Source organism: Trachemys scripta, chromosome 7 (assembly GCF_013100865.1).
Source record: "Trachemys scripta elegans isolate TJP31775 chromosome 7, CAS_Tse_1.0, whole genome shotgun sequence".
Classification (NCBI taxonomy): domain Eukaryota; kingdom Metazoa; phylum Chordata; order Testudines; family Emydidae; genus Trachemys; species Trachemys scripta.
Window position 1 is genome coordinate 91,748,793 of NC_048304.1, and position 26,728 is coordinate 91,775,520.

The window sequence follows — 26,728 nt, forward strand, 5'->3', positions numbered from 1 at the left end:
AAATGTGCAAGGCAGTGACATAGAGTAACCACTGATCTTCACCAAACATTTGTGCGTTGGACTTAGCCACAAGGGCAGATGGCAAGTTCAGGACAGCACTGTTCAACTGATGCAGCTGGTATTCCTTCTCACCCTCCAGAAGGAGTACTACTTGCCTGTCACCTGCTGTGGGATCCACACTGACATACTTGAACAGTTTTTCTTACCCTGCAGTTCTTCGAGATGAGGATGTCTGTGTGGCCCTTATAATCCATCCTCCTTCCCTGTTTTCAGTGTCTTCAGCTAACGCAAGTTTCAAAACGTGGGGGAACTGAGGGAGAGTCACAGCCACTCTGCCCTTTATGCCCTTGTACAGGAGCAAAAGAGAACAGGGTGCATGCATGACCTTGATGAACACCGCTATTCCAAAAAGTCTAATCTTGCTCATGAAGCATATGCATATTTAAAGGGAGATTTACAATGACTATAACATCTCAAAGAATCAGTTACTGTAGGGTAACCATTATTTTTCAGTAAAATCTTTTGAGTTTGCCATAGCAACTTAACCAATATATTTTAAAACAAAATATTCTGAATTTCATGGACCAAGTCTAGCTGTGGTGTTGAGCTATAAAGGTGATGTGGACTTAAGGTTTTTTTCTTGGCTTTCATATGCTGATCCTTACATACAAAAGTGTGATAGACACCTTAGACTTACCTAACATACTTATGTTGAACTTTAATCTTTTCTTTTTAGATGTGCTGAAAGACATTATGACACCGCCAAATTTAACTGCAGAGGTATGTTTGTGCTGTCTAAGCTATTAGCTTTTTTTTTCCCTTCCAATTTCTCCTTTTATTTTTCTGAACTAAGGAACAAAGTAAAACTGTCATATTAATGTAGTGTTTGGGGGGAGAGAGAAGAATGGTATTAACATAACTTAAGATTCCTTCATGAGAAGCTTACTGTGGTGCTTGACACTGTATAGAAAGTATATTTTTAGCAATTATCTATCATGGGCTAAGAACACAAATAGTTGAAATTTCAGTGTGTAAGCCTGAGGTTATGACTTAAAGCTGATTTTAAACCAAACTATGAAGTACTCCATTTAATTTGATCAACACATATTTAACCAAAAATGGGAACTTTTACTGAAATTGTGACAAAGGTCCTTTCTAATATAGAAGAGTCCATAGAATGAAAATGGAGAATAAGCCATGCTTACTGGTCAGAAGGTACATCTACACTGCAATAAATAACCCGTGGCACCAAGTCTCAGAGCCCAGGTCAGCTGACTTGGGTTTGGAGGGCTTGGGCTGCGAGGCTAAAAATTGCAGTGTAAACGTTCCTGCTTGGGCTGGAGCCTGGGCTCCAGTCTGAGCCTGAAAGTCTATGCAGCAATTCTTAACCCTGCAACACGAGCCTCATCAGCGTGAGTCAGCTGACTCAGGCCAGCCACAGCCATGCTGTGAGTCTTTTATTGCAGTGTAGATATATCCACAGGCAGCTCTGCCAGAAAGTTCTGGAATCAGGGCTTTCCCTATATAGGGAATTGAAACTACATAACACTTCAGTATTCTGCCTTTGTTTAAATGGGGCAGCTCAGTGTCACTCTGACTTGGAGCTTTTCCAGCTAATGAGGGGATGTTTTGGGTGCTACTGAGAATTCTGCCTCTAGACCCTTAGTTAACCAAAGTCTTTTGGTAGGAAACCTGCTGAAAGTAAACTAATGTCGCTTACTTTCCTCTGCCAATGCTACCATGCAGGAATCTAGAGCCACTACTAGAGAAATCTCTCTGGACACCATGCATTAGTAGTTCACTTTCATACCATTGTTCAGAATGGGTATGATGGAATGGGTGAATAGATAAATAGAAGCTCTTCAATATGGATGACCTAAGAGCATTTGAAGGAGCTTACTTCGCTTGAGATGGCACTGTAAAGGGAAGCACCTCCAGCATGTTATCTAACAGAGTGGATTTTAGTGTTACTAAGGCCATGCTGCAGCTGTAATCCTTGGGACTCCAGTCTAAGTTCACTAGGAGCTCCAGTACCCTTCTTATCTAGTCAGTGGTGTAGTCTCCTTTAGTGTTTGTTCCAAAATTTTCCAAAGTGTGGGGTGTGTGCCCCAACTGGGGAGCATGGACAGAACTCTCAGTCATTTTCCTGAGTCTGTTTAAATGTTTTAGTAGAAGCTAAATCTCTAGCTGTTACGGTTGTAGAGGAAACCATCAAAACACAGAGTTTAACTGATTCTGCAGTGTCTTCCTGGGTTTACAGAGAGGCAGAAAACAGTAGATGAGAGGTTTAAACTGCCCCATTCATTTCAGTGAGTGCTAACTCAGATGTCACTTGTGATCCTTTAAATGTCATCTTTCTTACATGCTTTGACAATCAGTGAAATAGTTAAGTAAGGAGAGGAAGCATTCTGTTAAGATAGATTCCAGGACTTCCAAGAGTAGGAGGGAGTTATGCATAAATGAAGTTGGATGGGCCTTTAACAACACATGGCCAGATGTCATCATTGCTTTCATTTTTATTTTGCATTATGAAGAAGAAACTTACATTTCAGAAATCACTGATTTACTGAAATCCTTTTACTCCTAGAATATTACGAAGAGTCCTTAACACAGTTGAATATTTATGTATCATCCCAGTTGCTCTATCCTGCCTTAGCTGAGGTTGCTCAGTTAGAGTTGCATTACTTTTTTATTTTTGTCTTTTCCCTTTCATCACAAAAACAATAATCCTCCTCTCATATCTGAGAAAGTGACTCTTAGACTCCCCTTCTTCTATACACTTTGCCTTTCCCTAGGAGAAGAGGAAGCTTTAGTAATGAAGGTTCTCAGAAATGAGAAGTGATTTTGGGTGCCCAACATGAAGCATCTCGAAGATGTCTGATATTCAGACGGTGGGTTGTCAGCCAAATCAAGTATCTTCCTTGCCGGGCAAACTAAGTCCAAAACAAAATGAAAAGCTATCCAGAACAAGATCACGACCCCCTGTGGACCCATAGCCCTCTGCCTAGGGTTTGTGTAACCTTTAAGTCCTTTCCTCTCAGGATTGTCTCTCCTTATTTCAGGGATCAAGCTGTCTTTCACCTGTCTTATGCCTCAACTTCCCTCAGTTCTTGCCAGTGTGTAGGGATTTCCCACAGTCTTTAGGTAGGTGGTGTAGAGGAGCCTGGGCCCTCCCAACTACTTTAGGATCTAGCCCTTGCCCTGGGTCTCTGAACTGGGAATCACCTGGCCATCCCAAACTCCAGACTGTCCACTTTTCCTAGATCCATTTCATACATTAGCCTTAGGCCTTCTCTGGAATCTTCAGCTGAGCCCTTCCTAGGCCTATGGCTCCTTCTCAGCAAGGAACCATGTGAGCCTTGACTCAGCTCTAGTCCCTGGAGAGCTTCCCCAACAAGCTGTTCTTCTCTTGGAACTTTCTTCCAGGACTTCCTCTGTGGCTTTCTCTCCAGAGGGAACCTTGGCTGGTTCTTATCTAAAATGGAATCTACCTCCAAATTTTGGTGGCAATATTCTGAGATATCTCTCAGAATATTGTCTCCCTTACCAATGTCATGTTGGTAGTGGTTAAAGGACTGCTTCAGTTTCCTTTTATACAGCTGTCTAAAGGGCCTAAGACTGTAATCTTCACATGGAGGTGGCCATTTTAGGAATACTCAGTCTTCCATGTGAAACGAAGCATAGTGGTGCATTTTTACATTGGGGTAGTTTGCAAGACTAGCACTCATTTCTGCTGCTTTGATGGAATCTGAATCTAGTTGTGAAGTGTCATGGACCCTCCTTTTAAAGCCATGTCAATTTTTGTTCATTTTTGTCAGTTATTTGGGGTTTTTTTGCTCTTCCAGAAGACCAAGTGGATGTCCTGTGCTGTGAGCCTATAAATCGTCCTTACATTTTGTTCCAGACAAAATAGTACTCTGCACTGCACCAGAATTTTCTGCTAAAAGAATCTCATGATTCAACCATAATCGTCATCTTTCTTCTGCTCTTATGACCTAAACTGTCTCTTCCAAAGGAATTTACATAACCTGAATGTATGACAAGCCAATAAAAAATACTTGACCAAAATTGGATGCTTTATTCATTCTTTGTTGGCCAAAACTAGAGAGAGAGCTTCCAAGGTGATAGTTTCTGACTAGATCTGAGTGGTGATTTGTGCAAGAGCCGGTCTGTCCTCAAAGTCACTGAGGGATCCTATTGGGCAGAGAAAATATAGCTTTGTATGACTAAATATACTGAGCAGCAATATGGATATTATCTATTTTTGTTTGATACACTGCAAGATAGGTGTGTTTGTTTTTTGGTTGCTGCAATCTCCTGGTTATGGCTTATTTCACATTGAAAAATTGAAATGTTTTTGGGTTTTACTGTTAAAACAATAACAAGAGCCTGGGTGTGTGGTTTTTTGGTTTGTTTACAATTAGCAGTTATGATTACGTATTATTACACGTGTTTTAGAGCCTCTTGGAACTAATTATGTGGACATGACCAGTCCAGTCCCTGGAATAGGGTAAACTGTAATCTCAGAACTCTTCAGCAGATTTGCCTCATTTGATCAGTGGGCCTGGCTTAACCCTATATTCTTGTAATAATAGGTTCTGGTATAAGACCACTTCTGGGATGATGGATTGTTATAAGACACATTGTCAGATACGAGCAAAATTGCTCTATTGAGAAAGACATTAAGAGTATGTATAATTGGGAATTTGCTGAAATTTGAGGGGCCAAGCTATTGGCATGTGCTCCACATCTTGTACACCACCTTTCTGGAATCGATCATTACGGTACTTGTGTCAGACCACTTAACCTATTCAGTTACCTCTTTAGACTGTTAATTGCATGATATGCATTTTGTAACGTTAACCTCTCTGGTTAAACTAGTTAAAATGCATTAAATTTGAGACTTCATTGTAAATCTTATCTTCTATCACAGTTGCACAGTATCCTTTTGAAGACCATAACCCACCACAGCTAGAGCTTATCAAACCTTTTTGTGAAGATCTTGACCAATGGCTGAGTGAAGATGACAATCATGTTGCGGCAATTCACTGTAAAGCTGGAAAGGGACGAACTGGTGTAATGATTTGTGCATATTTGTTGCATCGAGGCAAGTTTTTAAAGGCTCAAGAAGCTCTAGATTTTTATGGGGAAGTAAGGACCAGAGACAAGAAGGTGAGTTATTGTACTCTGCTTTTTTCCACCCTGTCACCCATTCCTTGGTACTTTTTCTAATTAAGATCAATTCAGTTGGGATAGGCTCCAACAGAAGGTATGATTGTGTTTTGACTTATTAGTTTAACTTTCGGTTTAAAGAAACGACACCATTAGTGTTCTTGATACTAATTGATTCTATTGAAAGCAAAATCCTTGTTTCTGTTATGTCCAAGAAGATTCTGAATGTTTATGCTAGCCATAAGAATATCAGACCACCTCTTCAAAGTGTGTTTTGCATCATATTACATCAAGTTGGTGATGGATGGTGAATTTTCCCATTCAGCTATACAGGCATCAACTTCAACCAATTGAAAGATAGGACTATTCTAGTTTGGTCCCTTTAGTGGATGAGCTGTCCAGTTCCTCCATTTCCTTTATTCCTTTATTTACTTGGCTTCTGTTCTGTAGGGATGAAACTTTCAGGGTAATTGGCCAAGGCAGAAGCTGCCATCAGCATCTGTTTATAGCCTGCCTCATTGAGAGCATTACCTTTTCAGTCCCTATACCAGCCTCTCAATGAGAGGAATCTCTCACTCCTTGAACTGAGAATGGTAGAAGGCTTTCATGGCCTTAACTCCTTGCTAGTAGACTTAGTGGCAGCCCGGCATAAAGCTGTCTGGCACAGGCAGGTCTTTGTTGACATGCTGTGGCTACAGCTTGCTGATAGTAATCTCTAGTGTCTCAGGACTTCAGAATATTTTTTTTCCTCATTTCTGCATCCTAGTCAAAATAATTTCCAGCTACATTGGGGTCTGTCTTTCAAATTGGGATTATCAGTCTCCCTCCTCTCTCCCAATTTCGTCTGTAGTGTTACAGCAGTTCATACATCTACTCTGGAAAGGACTGGAGTTGATGTATGTAGACCACGAGTATGTAGATCATTTTGAATTTTAATCCTATCCTCTAAAACACTTGCAACACCTCCCAGCTTGATATCTGCAAACTTTATAAGTGTACTCTATATGCCATTATCTAAATCATTGACGAAGATATTGAACAGAACCGGACACAGAACTAATCCCTGTGGGAACCCCACTTGATATGCCCTTCCAGCTTGTCTGGGAAACCACTGATAACTACACTCCTGGAACTGTTTTTCAACCAGTTGTGCACTCATCTTATAGTAGCTCCATCTAAGTTGTATTTCCCTAGTTTGTTTATGAGAATTTTATTGAGACAGTATCAAAGGCCTTACTAAAGTCAAGATATATCACACATGCTACTTTTACTTATCCACAAGACTTGTTACCCTGTCAAAGAAAGCTGCTTAGGTTGGTTTAACATGATTTGTTCTTGATAAATCCATGCTGACTGTTACTTATCACCTTATCTTCTAGGTGTCTGCAAATTGATTGCTCCATTATCTTTCTGGGTACTGAAATTAAGCTGACTGGTCTAATTCCCCGGGTTGTACTTATTCCCCTTTTATAGATTGGCACTATATTTTCCCCTTTCTAGTCCTCTGGAATCTCACCCATCTTCCAGGAGTTTTCGAAGATAATCGCTACTGGCTCAGATATATCCTCAGTTAGCAACCTGAGTATTCTAGGATGTATTTCATCAGGTTCTGGTGACTTGAAAACATCTAGCTTGTCGAAGTAATTTTTAACTTCTTTCCCTATTTTAACCTCTGGTCCTACCTCATTTTCAGTGGCATTCATTAAGTTAGATGTCCAATTGTTACTGAACGTTTTGGTGAAAACTGAAACAAAAAAATCATTTAGCACTTTTGCCATTTCCACATTTTCTGTTATTCTCTCTGCCTTCTCCCCTCGCCCCTCCCCCACATTTGAGTAATTGGCCTACCCTGTCCTTGGTCTTCCTCTTGCGTCTAATGTATTTGTAGAATGTTTTCTAGTTCTCTTTATGTCTCTAGCTAGTTTAATCTCATTTTGTGCCGTGGCCTTTTTAATTTTGTTCCTACATACTCGTGTTATTTGTGTTTATTCATCCTTTGTAATTTGACCTAGTTTCCACTTTTTGTAGGATTCTTAAATTTTGAGTTTCATATAATTTAAGATCTCCCGGTTAAGCCCCAGTGGTTTCATACTGCCTAGCTTTCCTATGCAGTGGGATAGGTTGCTCTTGTGCCCTTATTAATGTCTCTTTGGAAAAACTGCCAACTCTCTTGAACTGTTTTTTCTCTTAGGCTTGCTTCTGAAGGGATCTTACCTACGCACTCCTTGAGTTTGCTAAAGTCTGCCATATTGAAATCCATTTTCTTTATTGTGCTGTTTTCCCTCCTACCATTCCTTAGAATCATGAACTCATAATTTCATGATTACTTTCACCTAAGCTGCCTTCCACTTTCAAATTCTCAACCAGTTCTTCCCTATTAGTCAAAATCAAATCTGGAACAGCCTCTTCCCTAGTGGCTTTCTTCACCATCTGAATAAAAAATGGTCTCCAATACATTCCAAGACTGGTTTGATGATCTGTGCCCTGCTGGGTTTCAACCCTCTCCCCCCCCCTCCACCCCCCCAAAAAAAAATTCTGGGTAGTTGATAGTGATGGGGGACATCGTCCTGTGCTTTGGATGATTTTGTTAGCTTGTAAAAAGCCTCATCCACCTCCTTTTTCTTGTTAGGAAGTCTGGAGTAGACCCGTACCATGACATCACCCTTGGTTTTTGTTTTTTTTTTACCCCTCTTATCCTTACCCAGAGACTTTTAACAAGTCTGTCTCCTATTTCCATCTCAGCCTCAGTCCAACTGTATACATTTTTTTATATACTAGGCAACACCACCTCCCTTTTTTCCCTGCCTGTTCTTCCTGATCTAGCTGTGCCCTTCTATACCAGTATTCCAGTCGTGTATTATCCCACCAAGTCTTCGATGCCAGCTTTCATAGTTGTATTTATTAACTAGCATTTCTAGTTCTTCTTCAAGAGATGTCCCTGTGGGTGCTCCACTCCAGGTGTTGGTGTGCCCCTGTACCTTCGCTCAGATTTTTACAGCAGTATTTGCATGGGCCACACATGCATGGTGCTTGCCTCACCCGCCGAATTCATTCCAGTGATTTGCTAATCTTGCCAACGCCAGATTCTCCATTATTTGATACTGATCTCTCACCAGCACAGTCGTCACGGCACCAATAGCTATCCCCTATTCCCTCTCACTTTTCTAGTGATGGGGACAACAAAATGGAGGGAGTTTATTCACCATACTATTTCTCCCCTCTTCACATTCCTACTAGCATGGGACCATGGAGACCAAGGTCCTCATATTCCAGGGACTTACCACCCTGTTATGGACACCCATGGATGGGACCACCCATGCCCTTCCCTGGACAATGGCATTATTAGAACCCATGCGGGTCCTACCCAGGCACCACGTTAGCTGGTACAGCCCATGCAGAGGTGACATTAGATCTCCTCTTGTACCTGTTCACGCTTCTGAGATGGACGGACAGGAGCAACCTGCAACAGTGCATGCAAACGAGGAGGCACGTGAAGCCTCCCCAAATAATAATAATAATTCATTCACCTCACCAGAAGAGACTATAATGTCCCCACCCCCAGCAAAAACAGATGATTTTACTCATTTTCAGGACGTCTTCAAAAGAGTGGCGAATGAGCTCAAGATCACTCTGGTGGAGGTGTCGGGGACTCAGCATGAGCTGACCAACATATTACAGCCTTCGACCTCCTCCAAGATTCCCCTACCTATTAATGGAGCCATTATGGACCCTGCCAAGAATATCTGGCAAACCCCAGCCACCATACCCCCTACCTACAAAAGGGCAGACCGGAAATACTATGTATCGTCCAGGGGCTCAGAATTCCTTTTCATGCACCCAGCACCAAATTCACTGGTGGTAGAAGCAGCCAACCGAAAGAACAAACAGCAGCATTTCCGGTCCACTCCCTCTGACAAGGACAGCAAAAGAATGGACCTACTTGGCCGCAAAGTTTATGCATCATCCATGCTACAATTTAGAGTGGCAAACTACGCGACCCTATTGGCCAAATATGATCACAGAAATTACGGGAAACTCATGGACTTTATTAATGACCCAGAGGACAAGAGACAACAATTCAAAGGAATAGTCTCTGAAGGGCAGATTATTTCCCACATGGCATTGCAGGCTGCCCTTGATGCCGCAGACACCACTTCCAGATCCACCATGACGACCGTAGTGATGCGCTGGGCTTCATGGTTTATCTCTCCTTTCCCATGCGAGATACAAAACACCATGGAGGATCTCCCCTTCGATGGTGAGAAGTTATTTGCAGCAAAAACCAACAAGGTTCTACACAGATGTGCTTGGATCCCTTGGTATTCGTACCCCGGCAACTAGAAGAAGACAATACAGGTATCAGCCTTTCCAATGCCCATGAGTGTGTGGGAGTCAGGGCCCTGCACCCCCCACTTCCTGCGATTCACCGTGACTCTGAGCCAGCTAGTAAAACAGAAGGTTTATTAGACGACAAGAACATAGTCCAAAACAGAGCTTGTAGGTACAGTCAACGACCCCCTCAGTCAGGTCCAGCTTGGGGGACAGGGAGCCTAGACCCTGGCCCTGGGTCTCCCTCCGTTTTCCCAGCCAGATCCAAATTGAAACCTGCTTCCACAGTCTCAACCAGCCACATCCCTCGGCTCTTCCTCCAGTTTCCAGGCAGAAGGTGTCACCTGGCCCCAGCCCCTTCCTGGCTCAGGTTACATGCGCAGGTATCATTCCTCAAGTGAAGTCACACCCTGATATCCCATCACCAATGCAGGTGGTCCCAGTAAAATTCCCACGCAACATTCCCAGGTCAATCCTCCCTACTCTGTCACACCCGGCCTACACATAACAACAACAGAGGCCATACGACCACGAGCAGCAGCACCGCCAGAGACCCAGGCATCAACTACGACGCCTCATAACACTGGCATCATCCCAACTCTCTCCACCTAATAAGCAAATTTGAAGCCTTGCTCAAGGATATAGAAAAGCCCCCACCCACTGTAGCGCTTATACTTCCCATCCAACTTTTTGGTCACCGTTTACTCCCATTCTGCCACAACTGGCAAGTCAGCACTATGGACAGATGGGCCCTAGAGGTCATCCGATTGGGCTTTTCCATCACCTTCCTGTCCATACCCTCTACCTTTCCCCTCCCCACCCCCCATCCCATCCCTCTTCAGGGACTCCTCTCATGACAACTTGCTCCACCAAGAGGTGCAACATCTTGTACAAATAGGAGCAGTCCTGATGGTTGCCCGATCAGCACAGGGGCAAGAGGTTTTTATTCCCACTACTTTTTGACAGAAAAGTGGGGGATGGCGTCCCATCCTCGACCTCAGGCGACTCAATAAGTTAATCAAAAAGCAAAAATTCAAAGTGGCTACCCTCACAACTGTAATTCCAGCCCTGGAGCAGGGATATTGGTTTTCAGCTCCCAACCTGTACAACACTTATTTTCATGTAACTATACACCCTGCCCACAGGCATTTTCTCAGATTTGTTATGGGCTCAAATCACTACCAATACTGGATTCTGCCCTTTGGCCTCTCAACAGCATCTTGCATCTTTTCCAAGATTCTCATGGTGGCAGTGGTGCACCTACAGAAAGAATTAGTCATAATTTTTCCTTACCTGGATGGTTGCCTGCTCAAGGCACAGACTCTCGGGGAGTCCATTCAAGCCATGCAGATGACCATCGACTGCTTCCAGGGTCTGGACCTACAAATAAACACAAACTAATCCACATTAACTCCTGCTCAATGGCTAGAGTTCATAGGCACTCAGCTTGATTCCATCTCTCCCATCCGACAGATTCAACACCATAAAGAATCTTATCGCCAAGTTGCAAAACAGCCTGCAGGTCACTATCCGGGACTGTCTGCAACTTCTCGGCCATATAGCCTCTTGCACTTCCATGTTCAAGAATGCATGCCTCTACATGCGGTGCCTTCAGGGTTGAATGACCACTGTCTACAGACTGCAAATGTGCACAGCCTAAACAGACTTCTATCCATATCTACCACAGTCAAGGACTCACTCGCTCACATGGTGAACTCTTCTACACAACCTCTGCTCCGGAGTCCCATTTGTGCAGGAGCCCCCCTCTGTTATAATTACCACGGATGCTTCCTTCACGGGCTGGGGAGCACACATGGCACACACCACACCACTCAGGGTCTCTGGTCACCTACAGAACCTCACTACACATAAATCTTTTAGAGCTTCGAGTGGCCCACAATGCCTGCCCCCAATTTCTCTCCCACAACCAGAACCAACACATCAGGATCATGACCAACAACGTCGCCTGCATGTTTTATATAAACAAACCAGGAGGAGCTCGATCTCACTCACTCCTCATGGAGGCTATGAAACTTTGGAATTGGTGCCTCCATCACGATATCCAAATTTCAGCCTCCTACCTACTTGGTTCACGAAACACCACTGCGGACGAGATTAGCAGACCTTTTCCCCTAGATCACGAATGGAGATGAATGATGCCATTCTACACAATGTATTCAAAATATGGGGCTACCTGCGACTGGATCTTTTTGCCATCGCAGCCAACAAAAAATGCCCTAAATTCTGTTCCAGAGCGGGCCTAGGAAAGCATTCAATGGGAGATGCATTCATCATAAAATGGAGCGACAATTTCTTATACGCATTCCCCCCAATACCGCTTCTTCACAGGGTATTACAAAAAATATGAGCAGAGAGGGCCAGGGTAATACTAATAGCCCCTACGTAGCCCAGATAGGCATGGTACCCATTTTTAATGAGGATGTCAGTTTGCCTGCCAATTCCACTCTCTAGCCCCCCCCACCACCACCACCACCACGAACGTATTTATTACAACACAGGTCAGCTACACCACCCCAACGTAATGATGCTGCGCCTGAAAGCTTGGCTCCTCAAGGGTTCTCTAATGAGGAACTAAACTGCTCTGAAGAGGTACAAAGAGTACTGTTACATAGCAGAACACAATCCACAGGTACCACCCATCTCCAAGCAAACCGCTCCTGCTTCCACCAGTCTTTCACTAATACTAGACAGTTTAATTTCTAAAAGATAATCTGGGGTCTCCTTTAGCCCCATAAAGGTCCATCTAGCAGCAATTATGGCATTTCACAGTAAGACCGGAGACTCTATCATCTTCGCCTGCCCTCAAGGGCCTCCAGATCCTATACCTGGACATTAGACCACCCACTCAACCCTGGGGCCTAAACTTGGTCCTCACTTGCTTGATGCACCATCCATTTGAGTTGCTTGAAACATGCTCCCTCCTACATCTATCCATGAAAACTGCATTTTTAGTTGCCATTACATCTGCCAGACATGTAGGAGAACTTGGATACTGCTTTTCAGGCACCTGGAGTGGAGCACCCACAGGGACATCTCTCTAAGAAGAAGAGGAGGTTACGTTCTTTGAGATGTGTCCCTGTGGGTGCGCCGCTATCCACCCTCCACCCCTCTACTTCAGCGTTTGGAGTGGTCTCCATTGGAGAGAAGGAACTGAGGAGCCAGGCTTCACATTTTATTGAAGCAGGCACCGCGTGAGTACTGCTGTAAAAATATCCGAGCGAAGGCACGGCGTGCACCAACACCTGGAGTGGAGCACCCACAGGGACACTCATCTTGAAGAACGTGAGTTACTGCACAGGTGAGTAACTTCCTCTTCTACTGCTTTTCCCCATACTTCTCACATTAGTATACAGACATCTAAGATACTGATTTGATTTCCCCCCATATTTTCTCTTCTCTTCCTTATTCCTGCTATAACTGCCCATGCTCCCCCCAGATTTTGACCCTTCTCCCATGTCTCTAATGATAACGACCAAATCTAGTCCTTTCTCAGCAAACCCCAACATCAATTACTGTGATTCCAGCTTAGATTTCGCTCCATAACTATAAAGAAGATTAACAAATCAACGAATATTAGATTCTCTCTCTCTCTCCTCCCCCCGCCACACACATTGGTCTTACTTCACAAATAGACAAACAATAATTTAACCATAGGCATTTGGAGAGCAGAATTAATGGTATAATATAGGTCTTTCTGAATGGGAAGATGAGAATGACTTGTATTCTGAAATGATACTTCAGAATGGTCACAATTGAATGAGATCAGATATCTAAACAGAGTACTGACTGTTCCAGCAAAAACTGGCAAAGGTAACTAACAAATATCTGTGGAATAGATATCTGACTGAGATTATCTGCAAACAGTATGAAAAATGTGAATCTTCAGTAGGTTATATTAATCTCCATTAATAGTCAAATGGATAGATGCTGAATGTAGTAGCTGTCATCGTACAGTATGTATGATTAAGCATTGTACAGTAGGAAGGTGATATCTACATATTATTGGAACAAGCTATGGTTCAGTGTTTTCTTTTGAAGGAGAGATGATGAAATCCCTATGGAAGTTCTAGTTAGGAAAAAAAAAACACTTGCTAGATAATTTGTATTGATTACAATGGTATTTTGTTCTGATGTGTTAACTAAATATTCTTGCCTGTAGATCTTGAGTCAGTCCTTAAGATCCCGGTGTCTGTTTATCTACCTCAAGGATGGTTTTTAGGGTAAAAAGTGAGGTCCTCAGATGTGACTTGAGCCATAAATACTTATAGATGTTCTTATGAAAACCCTATATCTTTAAATAGGGCTCTGACCCTTTGTTTAAAGTCTCATTGTAAATTCCTAAATATCATGTTGATGATGATAAACAGTCTCTGTTCTCTAAGATCTGCTGTGTCCCCTCCACTTGGACCTGATTATTTGGTTGAAGGATAATATGCACGAAGTAATTAACTTTAGGAATACTGTTTATAGACAAGTATCATTTTAAAATTAAGTTTCCAAGAGCTTTTGTACTTCCCTATATGTCCATTGTATATCTTAATGTTGTATTTCAAGTGCTGTTTGAAGATTTATAGTTCCTGATAAATTAAAATCCTAATTGACTTAGTGAGTTGGAAGTAGAATATGGCTCAAAAGAACAAATTCTGGCCCAAGACAACCAACTGCCTTTTTCTTTTGGGGCAAAAACCAAAAATTGGCTTTAATTTGATTCTAAATTCTCTGCCCAAAGCAGCCCACAATATGCATATAGCCTGTTTAGTGGTTCAAATCCCAAGGGACAGTAACTAGAAAGAGTTTTGACGTTAACAAGCAAGGCAAATTAATTCTCTCAAGGGTCTTGTGGCACTTAAAGACAATGTAGACAGGAAGTATGAATCCAATTGCAAGAGGAAGTATTACTAATTGAAGAGTATAGCCGCCAATATTTTTATGGCTCACTTTTCCAGTATGTCTATATGGAAGAAGTTTCCCACCAGCACCAGATGAGTAAGAGAAGCTGAGGCTACTCTTGAATTTCCTACACAAAGGAAACATATCTGTCCTACTCTTGGCCAAAATAATGGGAGGACAGGGAAGGTGCTGCGTCTGGCAGGAGCCATTTCAGATTCTGTCAGTTATCTGCAGCAAAACTTTGTTGTTAGATACTTTGGCTCCAGAGACAGTAGAATGTATCTAAGCCCAGTAGAATGTATCTAAGAAAACTTGATGCCAGAAATACAGGCCATCAGGCCCTTTCCGCCTTGAAGTCAAAGTTTAACTTCCCCCCCCAAAATATGGACAGACAAAAGATTAGAACTGAGTGTTTGAAGTAGTGGATAGAAGATAGCACATTAGTTCTGTTCCCTTGTGTCAGGGTTCCCACCCCACTCTGAACTCTGGGGTACACATATGGAGACCCGCTTGAAAAACCCCCTAAGTAAGGGTCTCAAGTTGCAGTGGGGGAGGTTTAAGTTGGATATTAGGAAAAACTTTTTTACTAGGAGGGTGGTGAAGCACTGGAATGAGTTACCTAGGGAGGTGGTGGAATCTCCTTCCTTAGAGTTTTTTAAGATCAGGCTTGACAAAGCCCTGGCTGGGATGATTTAGTTGGGGATTGGTCCTGCTTTGAGCAGGGATTTGGACTAGATGACCTCCTGAGGTCTCCTCCAATCCTGATATTCTATGATAAACTTATTTCCAGCAGCTTAAGTTAAAAACTTCCCCAAGGCATACATCCTTTCCCTGTCCTTGGACGGTTTTGCTGCCACCACCAAGTAATCTAGACAAAAATTCAGGAAACGGACCACTTGGAGTCCCTATTTCCCCAAAATATTCCCACAAGGCCCTTCACCCCCTTTCCTGGGGAGGCTTGAGAATAATATACCAACCAATAGGTACCAAAAACTTTGGTTTTTAGAACACTAAAAATCAGGTTCTCAAAAGAAGAACTTTATAATAAAGAAAATAGTAAAAGAATCACACCACAGTTACAAAAAACAGGAATAAAACTACCTCTTAGCATAGGGAAAATTCACAAGCTAAACCAAAAAAATAACTCATTTCCTTGCTTTACTTACAATTTTTGTAATCTTAGATGCTCATTTCAGGTATGTTTTTAGGAGATGTTTTTTCCTGCCCTGGTCTCTCTCCCCGTCCAAAGAGAGCATCAAACCCCCCTCCCCCCCATGCCTTCCCACTCCCCTCCAGATTTGAAAGTATCTTCTTTTCCTCATTGGCCCTTTTGATCAGTGCCAACTAGGTTATTTGAGCTTCTTACCCCTTACAGGTAAAGATTCAGTACAGCTACCCAGGAGGAATTTTATGCTACTCTTAGCTGTATGTTTGACACCCTGGAAAAGGGATTTATCATGTATCCTCTACTCTTGGACCTAGGATACCAGAATATAATGCTTTCTAAAATTCAGCATAAAAATGTATTCATACAAACAATACTTTTCAGAGTCAATAATTATTTCAGGAGCTCTACTTCCTCCTTATTGTAATTACAAAGAGATCTGGAATGCTTCAACCAGTGGTTGATCTGGGAATGCCTGGCTTTATTGCACATAGCGATTTTAAGATGGACATTAAAGCATCATTGTGACAGTGAAGCCAGGGAACTTTCCTGCATGTTCCCATAAAGAGAGGCACTGGCATCCACATCTAGTGCCTTCTCAGAGGTGGGTCTAATAGTAGCTATGGCACTACTAGTAGGTGCAGACTTGGTCCCAGATGGAAGCAACGATGACCGTGTTTATAGTTTGGGATGTTTCATTCAAGGGCCCTTTTTAACATCTGTCCACATTTTGATGTTCCTTTTCTTTGGAGGAACGGCTCCTTGAGCCAGTGGAGTTGACGTCACGATTGTTAAACATAGTTCTGTCTGAATAGATCAATGGGTACGAATTATGTTCTGATTAACATATTGTACTCTTTGGGTGATATCCTGTGTTAAATCTGGCAATGCTTGTAGCTTTTGATGTTGGTCGTGCTACCCCAGTGAAGAATCTACTAGAGAGACAGTGTTGGAAAAAACTTGCGGGTTTTGCTTTTCATGACATACTGTCCATTTTATGGTGCAAAAGTAAAGGGGTAAGGAGCATCAGCACATTTTAGAGTCAGCTCAGGAATACCATCCAGGCAGAAATGCTCCATATCAATATTTTGCAGCGTTGGATCTTTGCGTTCAAATCTGTTTATTTTGTCTTCTGGTACTGGTGTAGAAAGACCATATCAGTGAATTCAAAACTCTGGTACACGTTTCAGTAGATCTACTTCTGTGGACATACACTTGCCTAGCATCCATACAATAAACTAGTCTATTGGGAAAACACCAGCTTCTCTAAGGAACGATATAGATATCAAGGTGGAAAAAATATATTTTTTTAAATCAAATTTTAAAATTTAAATTGGATTTTTTATTAAAACTAACCTATTTATAATTAAATTTGAAATGACAACCTATGTTAAGGCCTGGATTTATTGTAATTTGTTAATCATTTGAATTAATTAAAAATTATTTTGTATATATTTGCTGCCAACCTTTAAAGAAAGTCAAACCACTGCACTGGTGGAAGTCACTAGCTAAGAACCTGGTACCAGGGATTGTTGAAGTGCTAAACCAGCTTTTTGACATCAGTAGCCTCATCTGCAGGTGCAAAACGAATATTTTCTTTATTTTAGTTTATTCAACTAGTTCAGCTCGCCGACTAGTTCTGTAAAAGTTAAGAAACCATTTGGGTTTTGAAAAGGCAGGAAAGCTTGTTTTCCTCTTCTAGTCTCTGAATAAAAACCAGGCGTGAGAGAAGATCTAATAGTTCTAAAATTTTTGAAAGGCGCAGTGACCAGAAACTGTTAAATTAATTCACTACAGATTCTTTTGTTTAATAATTGTTAGTTTTAAATGCAAAACACATTTTTGATAAACACTTTTCTAATGTATCCAGCACATAAAGGTAATTTCATTTAATTAATAAAAAATGAACTTTTTGTACATTTTAATTGAATTTTAATTTCTATCCAAATAGAGCTTAACAAAAAACGCAAATAAAAATAGTAAATAAGAAATGCTTCATTTACCAGTTTCTAACCAAATAACCCCAATTTATTCAGAGTCTTAATTTTTACTTTAATTGCTTAACTGCATAGATATAGCATGTCCTCTTGGTTAGCAAACAGAAACACTAAATTTAGTGCAAAACCTCTATTTAGTTGCAAATCAATGTATTGTAATGGTTATCAAGCTTTCTTTAGGAAAATAACTCAAATACAAATGCAAAACAAAATCAAAATCTATTTAAATCAAGGTTTCCCTGTTTGCCAATTGAAATCAGGATTATAATTAATCCACCCTAATAGATTTCTTCTTTTTTTTGTCATAACTTTCTTTAATAAGGATAAGCAGACATTCCATGGACTTGATTAAAAGTCTCAAGTATTTTTTTTTTTTTTCTATAAAACTATACCACTTAAGCAACTCTCTGCTTTTTTCCCTTTCTGCTTTAAGGTCCTCAGGAAGGCCAAAAAAAAAATAAAATTGATATTCCACTTTAGTTTAGTGTACCTATCAGTAAGTTCGGACTTGAGGCATAAAGACCCTTTCCTTTGAGAATAAGAGCCTTGTTGATTTGAGGCATAATTGCTGCCTGGGCTGAAAAAAAATTGGTCTTTGTTTCCAAGATGTGCCAAGCTACCACTTGGCAAGACTGGTGGTTCACCATCTACAGTAATTCCTCACTTAGTTGTCCCAGTTAACGTTGTTACGTTACTGATCAGTTAGGGAACGTGCTCTTTTAAAGTTGTGCAATGCTCCCTTCTAATGTCGTTTGGCAGCCGCCTGCTTTGTCTACTGCTTGCAGGAAGAGCAGCCCGTTGCAGCTAGCTTGTGGGGGCTTGGAACCAGGGTGGACCGGCAGCCCCCGATCAGCTCCCTGCTCCCCTAAGTTCCCCGTGCTGCAGCTGCCCAGCAGGCTATCAATTGTTGGCAGTTCAACTGTCCCTCCTCCCACTGCCACGTGCTGCTCCTGCCCAGGGCCGCCCCGGGGGAGGGGAGGGGGCAAGTGGGGCAATTTGCCCCGGGCCCTGCAGGGGCCCCACATGAGTGTTTTTCGGGCCCCCGGAGCGCGGTCCTTCTTTCGCTCCGGGTCTTCAGTGGCAATTTGGCGGCGGGGGGTCCTTCAGATCTGGGACCCACCGCCGAAGTGCCCTGAAGACCTGCGGTGGGGGGTCCTCCCGCGCCGGGTCTTCGGCGGCAATTCGGCGGCGGGGACCCCCACCGCCGAAGACCCCAGATTCCCTGAATCCTCTGGGCGGCCCTGCTCCTGCCTTCTGCTTTGGAGCTGCTTCTAGAGACTCCTGCTTGTTGTGCAGGGGGGAAAGGGAGGGGACTAATATCAGGGTGTCCCCTTCCCCCCTGTTCTTGCACCCTGCTTACCCCTTCTCCATGTAGTGCGGGGGGGACACAGACAGAGAGAGACAGAGAGCTTGGGGCAGCAGCTGCTGTCTCAACTTCCTGATCCACTTAAAAAGACAATGCACTTAAGAGTAGATCAGCTTACTTAAAGGGGCAGTGTGCATCTCTCTCCCCCACACACAAGGTGTGTGTCTGTCTCTGCTATGCTGTCTCTCCTCCCTCCTGTTCTTGCTACCTTGTGTGAGAGGCTACATTAACAACAATTGTTAACCTTTAAGGACTCAGCCAAGTGCTAGTTCATCATTTAGGAGCAAGGCATTCTCTGGGAAATGTCCCTCCCTCTTCCACCCTCTAACCTCACCACCTCAACCAAGCTTCACAATCATCATAGCTGTGAACAGTATTAAATTGTTTAAAATTTATACTGTGTATATATCTATATAATACATAGTTTTTTGTCTGATGAAAAGAATTTCCTTGGAACCTAACACCACCCCCACCCCCATTAACATGCTTATGGGGAAATTGGATTCTCTTAACATTGTTTCGCTTAAAGTCGCATTTTTCAGGAACATAACTACAGTGTTATGTGAGGAGTTACTGTACTTGAAGTATATTTGTGCCTAAGTTGATACAGCGTTCAGAGTATCAACTATTACCATATAACTACTTCTTCCTCGGTCTGGTCTCAATGTTAGCTGTCTTGGTAAGGATTGGAGAGATTCCTGTACAAAGTGTGTGTTCCAGAGTGGAGATGATATAAGTAGAAGAGGAAACTTTTTCCTATCTGTTTTTCTGTGTAGCTTCCCCCCTTCTGAAGCTCTGCCAAGCTGCATGTTAGTCATTTTTAGGCTAAGGGTTATGTTTCTGAATTTAAACAAAGTTCAGTCTTGTATTAGGAAAATATTTAAAAGCTTCTTTAAGAAATGGATCTGATAAAGCAGCTGTTGAGGTGATGCCTGAAGTCAAAACCTTGTCATCAGACTGAGTTGTCCATGACAACTACTTGCAAACATCCATTGTACAGGTACCATAGGGGGGGAAAATCTATTGTATGTAGTATAGAAACATTTGGAGTTGTAAAAGGCCTTATTTTTGCAGCATTTTTATAAAGGCAAAAAGTAGGGCTGTCAAACATGGACCGACACGTTCATTTTCATCATCTGAGTCCGATGCCGTCAACAGAAGATTGATAATCCTTCTTTCAGGCCAAATGCTGCATGCGTCTTCAGAGTTGAGATGTTTCGTAAATTAACATGTTCAGCTTCATACTAGTTACTGAGACCAAAATGTTTGTGGACATGTATATACATGCAAAAGACCTTTCTGAAAAAAATTATAGCTAGTTTTCTCTTATTGGAATGTGAATATTAATATGTACTACTTCTGTCTGAATCCGTATACTGTAAGTTACATACTACATTGTAGATTGTTTTGAACTGTATAATTCTATAGGGAAAATATTGACCATGTTTTGCCACTAATTTTGTTCTGAAAATACCAAAAATGAATAAGCCAGGATATTTTCTGAGGAAAAAATTTTATAGAGGGCGCCTTCACCTCTCCTTCCCCCAACCCCCAACCAGGAAATTAGTTTGGAGGCAATTTTTCCCCTTGGCTAGTGCATTTAGTCTTTCCACTAATGGGTTTGGGTAACTTTTTCCAGCCCCTGATTTCCAGCAGTGAAGATATTACCACTAAGATGCATAAATGTTGAACTTGTGTCCACTATGACTTTATACTTAACTGATTTTATTAGCTTGACTTGAATTATTAACAGGCAGGAGCCAATTAATGTGAACACTAATTAATGGTTTGGATTGTTTTTGAAGTTTGGTTTCTCTTTATTTAGGGAGTAACTATTCCCAGTCAGAGACGCTATGTGTATTACTATAGTTACCTGTTAAAGAATCACCTGGATTATAGACCAGTGGCACTGCTGTTTCATAAGATGATGTTTGAAACAATTCCAATGTTCAGTGGCGGAACTTGCAGTAAGTACCATTTACTCCATATTAATGGATCTTATCTGCTAAAATGTATAGGTATTTGAATTTGTGTATAGTTAACTTATGTAGCTCCTTGTGATTGAGGCAACATACTAATGCCATTACATAGCAGGGCCAAGTTACCTTTTTAAGCAGTAGGATGTCTTAGCAGTATAAAGAACTTTTGTTTAGAGTCTTGGAATCTGTTAGGTTCAAATCCTGGCAGGATGGGGGGGCTATGCACTCCTTCATCCTTGCAAGAGTTCCAGGTAGTCTGTGTGGGATTTGTTTTACACCACCTTACAAACAGGTGCTGTTTCATTAAACGTTAAATTGGGAAACATTTAAAGTTGTTGAGATGTTAAAAGTGCATTGGTTTGGTTCTACAAAAGTCAATTTAAAACACCGCAACATTACTGAAATAATACTTACTGCTGAAAAATAAAGTTTTGGTTCTGTGAATGGTACATAGACTCTCAAATGCAATGAGATCCCCATGATTGTTGAACCAGCTCATGACATTTTTCTTCAGTGGTCTCTAAAATATGTGATTCTATTGGATATGTTATGTCTATTTGCTTCTTTCTGAAGGAAGGGCTTATTTCAGATGCTTATAAAGTAACATATCTAGCCAGATGTAAGTCTGTCTGATTTGCGAATAGGCTGTATATTGGAGAGCAGCTCAAGTCACCAGACAATTTCTTCTTTAATGAAAATTTGTATTCACCTTTGTCTTTGAGACTGCAATTCAAAGTAACAACTGCGTGGTAGCATGCATTCATTTTCTATTAATGTACAAAAATGTTGCTTTTCATCATTTTGGTATTGGAATTACTGTAAAGGGCAGTATACTGAAACTTAATGCCATTGCAATACACAACCTGAACATACATAGACTTAAAAAAGTAACCAAGTGCAGGTTTTTTAGCAATACCTAAAAACTAGCTTGATTTGCAGGAACAGGAAGGGAGGAGGCTGTCTGCAAACAAAAAAGAGAAACCACCAAAATGGTAAAGTGAAGATTGCACAGATATATTTGCAAATATCTGTTCAGCAAAATTCAGGCCTCATCATACAAAAAGTTAATGCTAAGTTTTTAAATTATCCTTAGATGGTTTTCTACATTAGCAATCTGCATATAAGTTTAAACCTGTACTTTTTGATACGCTTCTCTATTATGTCTACTCCTGGTGAGTTAATGACTTAGACAAATGCATTGAAATCCATAATGTGTTTTCCTCACAAAAGTGTGATTTCTATGAGGTTTTAAATTGCATTTCAGGTAGCAAACCTGTAATTGACTACTTCTTGAATCTCTGTATGTTTGGTTTGTACCTGTTGTGATGATATTAACTTCAACAGGCATAAAGAGCTAAATATTACCACCCCTTCAATGAGTTCTGAGGCCCCTGACTCAGCAGGATCAATGTGGTTTTTCTGCAGAAAGAGTGGTGGTGGTAGGATTTGAAGACCCTGTATGTGAGGGTTTGAGCGAGGAGATGTAGTTGCAAGTGTCATGCTATTCAGCCCTGTAGCTAGAGTGCTCTGGCTGTAGACTCTAAAATTCTGAGGCTGCAATAATAGATTCAAAGTTGCTTCACAGTCAAGTTCCCCAATCCTTTAGATGCCCAGTGAACAGCCTGGATTAGATCTTAACGGATAGGATTTGACCTAAAGTGTGTTTCTAGTCTTAAAAGTGATTGTGATAAAGTTGCTGGATTTCATGTTTTTCTTTCTGTATGCTTAGTTTACAAGTAAAAAAGATTTTCTATCCCTACAGACTTAACTTGAGTTAAAAGTTCAATTGCTAATGTTTTATGGATCATTGCTAGCAGTAAAGTTTCTGTGGGCCGGATTAATTCAGATTTCATAGCCCTGTTGTCATTGTCAGTGTGTCTGTACATTTGTCGAGTGTCCAATTTGACACAGTAATTGGAATTTCGTTAACAGTTCTGTTTACGTGTAAATCAGAATAGAATCCAGTTTATTCTGGCACAGCTGTCTTGGCTCTGCAGTGCAAACAGGATTAAAAGGGAGAAAACTTACTTTTGTCATTAAAATAAGCAGACACTACTATACGTGTCTTGAATATACAAAGGGATCAAATTATTAAGAAGTTGCCATTTTTACATGGTCACTTTTTACCCTAATTTTATTATAAATTAGAATGTAGAATAAACTTGTAAACCTCTTACTGTGGTATCATAGGTTGAAATTCTGACATGAGTTACAGGATTCTACTAGGCAATGTTTCTATGCTTTAATGATTTGAAAGATCTTACAGAAAAGTGGTGGTTTATTTTCTTGTTTACCATATCACAGTGGATAGTTCTAAATACATACTTTTAAAATTTGTTGTACATATTGTAAATGATAACCCTTTGTGAGTCTAACCCATGTTTTGACAGTTAAAAGGTATTACCTGTGAAATAATACTCTTCTGTGTTTTACCATGCAGATCCTCAGTTTGTGGTATACCAACTAAAGGTAAAGATATTTACATCCCCTTCAGGACCCCCAAGACGAGAAGACAAATACATGTACTTTGAATTCCCTCAACCATTGCCGGTGTGCGGTGATATCAAAGTAGAATTCTTCCACAAACAGAACAAGATGTTGAAAAAGGTTTGTTCTCTCCATCGAGGGAAATATTGTAAAGGTGCAGTGCAAGTGGAAACTGGGTGCTTCTGTTGTAGGGCTTTGGGTCTATTAGGAGTTATTTTCAGTGGCGAGGGTAGCTGCAGAGTTGAAGCCTCTGACGTCTTATTTGCCAAAATCCTGACTCCTGCCACAAAACTAATACTGGCTAGTCTGAGAACCCTTTTGAAAGAAGGATAATGTGTTTGGAAGGTAGGTAAAAATTATGCTAGAGAGGTATGCATGCAATAGCATAGTTATGGGGATACCTAACTGAAAGAGGCAGTCCTGTTCTTTAAAAAAAAAAAAAAAAAAAAATGCCTGTACACTCGTATGTAGTGGATTAGCTTTCAGAGAAGTTACGGAGAAACATCTAAAGTGCTAACAGGCATCTGAGATCTTAGTTTATGCTCATCAGGAGACAGAGGTAAAGTAAGTTTGGAGGGTTTTTTTTTGTTTGACCTGTCTATGGGAGGGAGTAGTTGAGGGCAAAAGGTAATGTTTAGATTAACTTGGAACACTTGCTTTTCACTCTTTTATAACCAATTCTATATTTAATTAATAGCTATTATTACAATGTCACACTACAGGGGCAAGATTTGCTGCCCAGAGGAGCTTCAATTCTGAGTTAAGACAAAACATAAACAAGATAATACTGGAGTAGTTTAGGAGACAAGAATGCAAGAGATTGTAAAGCAAGGAGATGCCATCATTTTATAGCCAAATGCATACATCTGATGTCTGTGAATAACGTGTATGCAATACATTGTGGTGGGATATAAAGGTTTTATCAGCTGAATTTGTGGATGACTAGATTACTGACAATTGGCAAAGCTACGAACAAATTATGCATGTCATTCCGAACAAGCGTTATATTGGGTCGCGTTATATCGGGGTACAGGTGTAGTTGTGAATTTTAAACTTTTGTATTTATTTGGGACTATTTCTTATTTCTCACCTGTTTAAACCAGGCACCTTAGTTCAGGAGAAGCTACACAGGGCTCAGAGAGTTATCAGAATTTTCTAGAAATGTTTAAAATTCCTTTTCTGAACATAAAAAGTAATGAATATAAGGCACACTGGTAGGTGTGGAGAAAGTAACATCAAGGGGACTTCCAGTTGTATAGACTAGTCTAAGAAAGGTGGACATATGGGAAATAAAAAAGAAAAGAGAGGTAAGAAGGAGCAGTATCCTTGTCTTACTAGATTTATCTTGTGATTTCCTCTTAGAGTCTTAAAGTATAAGGAAATGTATTTTAAATGTAAACTTTAATTTAAAAAATTATCTTATAATATTATATGTACACAGTTCTCATGCCTGAATCTTAGCTCTTTAGCACAAGCTTGGAACTCTTCCTTTTTTTTAAACCTTTGAGAGCAATTGGGTGAAAGTTTGAATGTAAGCCAGGCCCCCTACTGGTCATTTCATGCCAGCTCCTCCCTGGTATAATTGCTGTCCTTCCAAACTGATGTGAATGTTTTTATATTGCCTCTGTTCAGCCAAGGTGCTCCCCACGAGGTCCAGCATGTCATCTGCTATTGCTTCAGGATTCTAGTGATTCTTGTTGGATAACTTGTTAATCTTTTGTGCTTCCTTCCAGCACAGTCAATTACAATACTAAATTTGTAGGTTCCATGGCACTCTTATCAGTGCTTTTTTTCAGCACAGACCAAGAACCCTTTTCTGCCCTCCTCTGCAGCCTGGTCACTTGCAGGTTTAAACTAGTGCAAATGGTGAATTCTCTGTAAATTAAACTCTTGAAGTCCTCCAATTATGGTTTAAATAATTCAGCCAGAGATTAGGGGTCTAGGAGTGTGTGGGTGAGGTTCTATGTTCTGCAATGTGCAGGAGGTCAGACTAGAGGATCACAGTGGTCCCCTCTAACCTTAAAGTCTGAGTCTGAGAACCAGGGAGGACAAAATTCTATTCTGGCAATTTCTATGCCAAGAAATAAGACGCACTTCCCTGGTCAGACTGCTTCCTGCATCTGCAGGAAAACCTCCCCATTGCACTGCAAGGAAAAATCACCATGGTCTGTTCTCTGTTACTCTTGTCCCGCTTCTTGATTGCTCTACACCTTGTGTAGCCATTAACACCAGTGCAAAGTGGGTGTGAAGCACTACCATTCTTATTTTTGGTATTTCATACCTGTGCGAAATAACATCCCCTGAGCGCAGGAAGTTTCAGCGCTCTAAAGCACCAGTGTAGACAGTGCACCAGCGCTGGGAACCGCGCCCCTCGTGGAGGTGGGTCTGCACTGAGACCACACAAGGCACATTAAAGTGCTGCTGCGGCAGCGCTTTAGTGTTGCCAGTGTAGACTAGCACTTAGGCCCTTAGATTCTGCCAAATTACAAACTTGCTGATAGCCTACCTATCCAAGAGGTTAAGGAGCAGAAGAATGAGTGAAGAAAGAAAACTTGATTATTAGTGGCAAAAAAAATTGGTACAGATAGTTTTGGTATTCCATTGCTGTGTAGGAGACAAGAGTTTCTTCTCCTCTGCCATGAAGGCAGCGAAGTGAGGCCCTGTAGGTCTTTTCCAGACTCTGAATTGCTTTGTATGCAGACTGCATCTACTCAACCTCAGGGCTTGTCTACACTGGCACTTTATAGTGGTGCAACTTTCTTGCTCAGGGGTGTGAAAAACACCCTCCTCCCCACCCCGAGTGCTGCAAGTTTCAGCGCTGTAAAGTGCCAGTGTAGACAGTACGTCAGCGCTGGGAGCTATTCCTGTCAGGGAGGTGTGTTTTTAGAGTGCTGGAAGAGCTGTCTCCAGCGCTATGCTGCGATTTCACAAGCCACGTTGCCAATGAAACATGCTCTCAGACTGCAGCATCTCCCACTGAGAGGATTTCTCTCCCTTTAGAGAAAATCACCTGCATTTATGATGTCATAGGCTTCCAGAAATAAACCAAGAGCAGAACTTAAAAATAAGCACTTTCCTTCCAAGATTCTGGTTTATTCACCCAGGCAGTCAGGGAACCATAGAGGGGAATTGGGGCTGCCATCTCTGAAACCTGCCCTTCCTGGGTATTAAAAAGAGATTAGGGAACACCTCATATTCCTAATAAGACTATCAAAACCTCCTTTTCACCAACCTAAAATAGTCTATGCTAGAGACCCTCCCAGTGTTTTAATCTTTCCTAAACATGCTAATCAAGAAGCTAATGAACTCAATACTGCTTGTT

At 41.4% G+C, this 26,728-nt stretch overlaps 1 protein-coding gene across 1 annotated transcript in view; it reads left to right on the forward strand.

Annotated features, from left to right (window-relative positions):
• Positions 1–26,728, forward strand: part of PTEN (phosphatase and tensin homolog) — a gene marked incomplete at its 5' end in the record, with an annotated part of 95,893 nt that overhangs the window by 57,358 nt on the left and 11,807 nt on the right. The window contains 4 exons of the mRNA XM_034776858.1: positions 737–780; positions 4,934–5,172; positions 20,766–20,907; positions 23,360–23,526. Coding sequence (XP_034632749.1) covers positions 737–780; positions 4,934–5,172; positions 20,766–20,907; positions 23,360–23,526 — 592 coding nt within the window. The remainder of the gene's footprint in view (positions 1–736; positions 781–4,933; positions 5,173–20,765; positions 20,908–23,359; positions 23,527–26,728) is intronic.